Source organism: Anneissia japonica, unplaced genomic scaffold (genome assembly GCF_011630105.1).
Source record: "Anneissia japonica isolate Jap-2015-1 unplaced genomic scaffold, ASM1163010v1 scaffold2688_len169915_cov171, whole genome shotgun sequence".
Taxonomy (NCBI): Eukaryota; Metazoa; Echinodermata; class Crinoidea; order Comatulida; family Comatulidae; genus Anneissia; species Anneissia japonica.
In genome coordinates, this window is record NW_022689679.1 from 125,586 (window position 1) to 130,229 (window position 4,644).

Sequence of the window (4,644 nt, forward strand, 5' to 3'; positions counted from 1 at the left end):
GCGTGTCTAAGACCGCGTCGCTTGGGTTTTCGATGGAAGCGTCGGCAAGGTAGTATTCGCGTTACATGTTTTCATCGAAGCTCGAAGTTACTTGTTTACTGCTGTTTTATTCCTTACACCTGTAATAATTATAAAACAATAATACTGTTTCTTTTACACAAGAAAGTTCGGTAGTACAGGTACATGCAAAATGGGCTATACTGTATAACACAGACTTGATAAAGTTGACGATGAATAAAACACGTTCTATAATAGTTTAACGCACTGGTTTCAAGGTCGCAGTGTTCGATTTCCGGTTGTTTACAGTAAAAACGACCATTACATTTGAATCCGTAATATCACATTTATTAATAATGTATAAAGTACATGAAACTTGGTACAGTTATAAAATACATTATGTAAAATGTTTCTACGAAATTTCATTTCAATCAGTCAATGGTAACACCTCTGTTGTTAAGAAAGTATCGAACACACCGAACACATGTGAGTGAGCTACACGCTGAGCGCACTGCCAGCGACTGGGCATTATAAACATCAGTTTTATCGCCGTTTCTTCAAAACAGTAACTGCTAACCTTGCGCTATATAAATCGGTATAACTTTAGAACTAAGTATCAGAATTTAATAATTTTTCACTGTTTTATTTATTATAATGTGATTATTCAGTTAATGGTGTTAAAGAAAAATTGGTTTTTCCGACTTCCGACCGTTTTTGCTTGACATCGCCACATATACAACATTTTTCTAAGCTTGTTATTTTTCAATGACATTATTGTAATGACATTATTATCAATGACATCAATGTAAGTTTATTTCATTTTTGCTACAGTATCCTACAAAACAACATATACAACATTTTTCTAAGCTTGTTATTTTTCAATGACATTATTTTGTATTTTATTTACTAATCTAATTTATTTAATGGTCTATTTTTTTTTTTCATTTTTTAGTATGGAGATTCCTGTACTGTTGACATCAGCTGGCCCACTACATGAACTTGAACAGAACAGCATCACCAATCAGATTTGTCTGCAACAAATTAATTTAGTAAAAGCCGATTTTTGAAGGCCATCTTAGATTTTGGCAGCCATCTTGGATTTTGGCAGCCATCTTGTATATATGTAAACTCACAAAATGCAGCAGATTTGATGGATTGCCAAGAGAGGCAAAATTGGAGTTCATTCGAAAGAATAACTTGTGTTGTGGTTGTCTAGGTGCAGGACATCTCAGCAAGAATTGTAGCAGGTGTCACACTTGCGTCAAGTGTAAGAAAGGACACCCAACGACGCTTCATCGTGAGGTGGTGAATGAAATGAGTGCTTCTGCTGGCGGAAGCGTGAAGGAGGAAGTGACAGCTTCATGTGATAACGGCGAAGGAAATTGTGCTTTGGCGATTGTCCCAGTGCAAGTCAGAGCGCAAAGAGGATCAAAGGTGATAATCACTTACGCCTTTCTTGATCCTGGGAGCACCATTTCTTTCTGTTCAGATGGCTTATTGCAGAGCTTGGGAGTCCGAGGTCGGCCTGCAAGAATCTCAATTGAAACTATGGGTTCAAGACACTCTCTACAAACAGAAACTGTTAAAAATTTAATGGTAAAAGCTGTTGATGGTGATGAAGAAATTCCTATTTCCATGGTGTATAGCAAGCAGAGCTTGCCTGTGGCTAAGGTGCACATTCCAAAGCAAAAGGACATAGATAGATGGCCACATTTAAACGGTGTCAGGATTCCCTAGATTGATTCAGAAATTGGCTTACTTATAGGAATGGCAGTGCCAAGTGCCTATACACCGTTACAGATTAAAACCGGACCGATTGGCGCACCTCATGCTACAAAGACCAAATTAGGTTGGGTCGTGTGGAACCTGATGAGAGACTGTGTAGGAGGCGTGTATCCGGTAAATAAAATAGAACTACTTAGCATTGACAAGTCTTTGGAGGAGAGTAGGCTGGAAAAACTAGTGAGGATTGCAACAGAAATCGACTTTCCTGAAAGAGGTTTAGATAGTAAACGCCAAGACTCGTTGGAAGATAAGTTGTTTATCAAGAAGGTGGAGCAGACCATTCAGAAGGGTAAAGATAATCACTACACAATAGGATTGCCATTTCGAACAGATGATGTAGTTTTGCCTAATAATAGGACCATGGTCGTTAGGCGCCTACAATCACTTCAGAGACGACTATTGAAGTATACCAAGTTGCATTCTGATTACACCGAGTTTATGGAGACACTTGTAAGGAAAGGTTATGCCGAAAGAGTGAACAATGACAGCGAGGATATCAAGAATAGATGGTACATTCCACACCACGGGGTGTATCACCCGCATAAGCCAAAGCTTCGCGTAGTCTTTGACTGCGCCGCTAAATTTCAAGGGATTGCACTAAACGATGTGTTTCTACCAGGTCCCAACCTGACGAATAACCTCTTAGGAGTGCTGTTGCATTTTAGAAAAAATAGAATTGCTTTAATGGCGGACTTGGAAGCCATGTTCTATCAAGTGTGTGTTCCTGAGAAAGATAGGGACTTCCTTAGATATCTTTGGTTCCCTGGAGAAAATCTTCAAGCAGAAGCTGAAGAATATCGAATGCGAGTGCATTTGTTTGGAGCTTCATCTTTGCCTGCGTGCGCCAACTCAGCCTTAATGCAGACTGCCGAAGATGGTAGAAATGACAAGAATCAAGAAGCCGTAGAAGCTATCAAGAAGAATTTCTACGTTGATGACCTTTTAAAGAGTGTTAGTAGCCCCAGTGAAGGCATTCAATTGATGGAGAACCTGACAAACCTGTGTGCCGAGGGAGAATTTAACTTGACAAAATGGTCAAGCAACGACAAACAAGTTATCGAAGCAATTCCCAAAGACCGTAGATCAAAGGATCTTCAAAACCTCAATGTGAAAGAAGAGGGATTGCCACCAGAGAGGGCCTTGGGCGTTAATTGGTGCCCTGAAGATGATTGTTTTTGTTTTAAGCCACCTACTGGAGAGCAACCCTTAACCAAGAGGGGTTTGCTAGCTACTTTGAGTTCCTTGTATGATCCGATGGGCCTGGTTGCTCCAGTTATCTTGCCAGCTAGGTTGATATTGCAAGAGACCATTAAATGTGTCAGTGGATGGGACGATTTGGTTCCGGACAACTTGTTGAAATGGTGGAAACAGTGGTGGAAGAATTTACAGTTGGTTGAAAATATCCAAATACCAAGATGGCTCGGCATCGATTGTACTGATAATCGTCAATTGCACGTATTCGCTGACACCAGCGAGAAGGGCTATGTAGTGGTCATCTATGTTAGAACAGAGGCAGACGACGTCCAATGCAACATACTGTACAGTAGATCAAGGGTGACACCTCTGAAACGACAGACTATTCCTCAGCTGGAGCTAACAGCAGCTACTCTAGCTGTTAAATGCGTGGACCTGGTAAACTCGGGAATAGGATGCTAAAGTTCGATGGTGTGTACTATTGGACCGACAGTGTATTAGTTCTAAGTTACATTAATAATATGAAGATATCTCTATTAATAGAGATATCTCTATTTAAAACTAAGATATTTCTATTTAAAACTAAGATATCTCTATTTAAAACTAAGATATCTCTATTTAAAACTAAGATATCTCTATTTAAAACTAAGATATCTCTATTTAAAACTAAGATATCTCTGTTTAAAACTAAGATATCTCTATTTTCATTGTTAATAGAGATCTTAGTTTTAAATAGAGATATCTTAGTTTTAAATAGAGATATCTTAGTTTTAATTAAACAGAGATATCTTAGTTTTCGAGAGGGCGCTGTTACCTGCGAGACTCCACGTTTTTGTGTTTGGCTCTTGTTTTTATGGTATTTTTGCTGTTTTTTCCAGTAATCTTGTGCTTTTATGTGATTTTTTTTGTGCATCTTGGTGATTTAACTATAAATATTGCTTGTTTGCTTCTCTGTGCGTTAAGAACGAAGATTTGTTCGTGGTTTTTTATAATGTGTTACCGATATTCTGAACGGGAGCTGACCGCGCTACGATTCGTGAAGCAAGTTGTGCCTTTGGAGGTCATTGCATTCAATTACGAATTGAACTGTGCTTGGCCTAGACCTAGTCGGCCATTTTGTAAAAGGAAACATCGTAGGAGAAGACATCTTATATAATACTGCTCCAATGAAACTTTGCCAATATAAAAACGCATCATAAAACAATTATTCAATAAATCGTTTTCATGGTCGGATCTCGGGAAGCAAGGGGCTTGATAGCATAGCTGTAATTAATCGGCCTGCGTGTGGCATGAAAAATAAAAAAAAAATAAATAAAATAATAATAATAATAATAAAAAGAATAATAATAATAACTAAACATGTTTTAATAATAATGACGGGAAATAAAAATAATAATAATAATAACTAAACATGTTTTAATAATAATGACGGGAAATAAAAATAATAATAATAATAATAATAATAATAATAATAATAATAAAAAGAATAGTAATAATAATAACAAACAATTGTTTAATAATAATGGCGGGAAATAGTAATAATGATAATAATAATAATAATAATAATAATAATAATTACTAAAAATATTTAAATAATAATGGCGGGAAATAATAAAAATAATAATAACTAACAAAATTTTAATAACAATGGCAGGAAATAGTAATAAT

At 36.7% G+C, this 4,644-nt stretch overlaps 1 protein-coding gene across 1 annotated transcript; it reads left to right on the forward strand.

Annotated features, from left to right (window-relative positions):
* The first annotated feature begins 1,764 nt into the window (after window positions 1-1,764).
* LOC117099830 lies at window positions 1,765-3,438 on the forward strand. Its single transcript, XM_033239357.1, has one exon. The coding sequence runs from the start codon at window positions 1,765-1,767 to the stop codon at window positions 3,436-3,438; it is 1,674 nt and encodes a 557-aa protein (XP_033095248.1).
* Window positions 3,439-4,644: the final 1,206 nt, after the last annotated feature.

What these genes read in the sequence shown, in the direction of transcription:
- LOC117099830 (XM_033239357.1), top strand. Translation starts at nt 1,765, where the DNA reads ATGGCAGTGCCAAGTGCCTATACACCGTTACAGATTAAAACCGGACCG.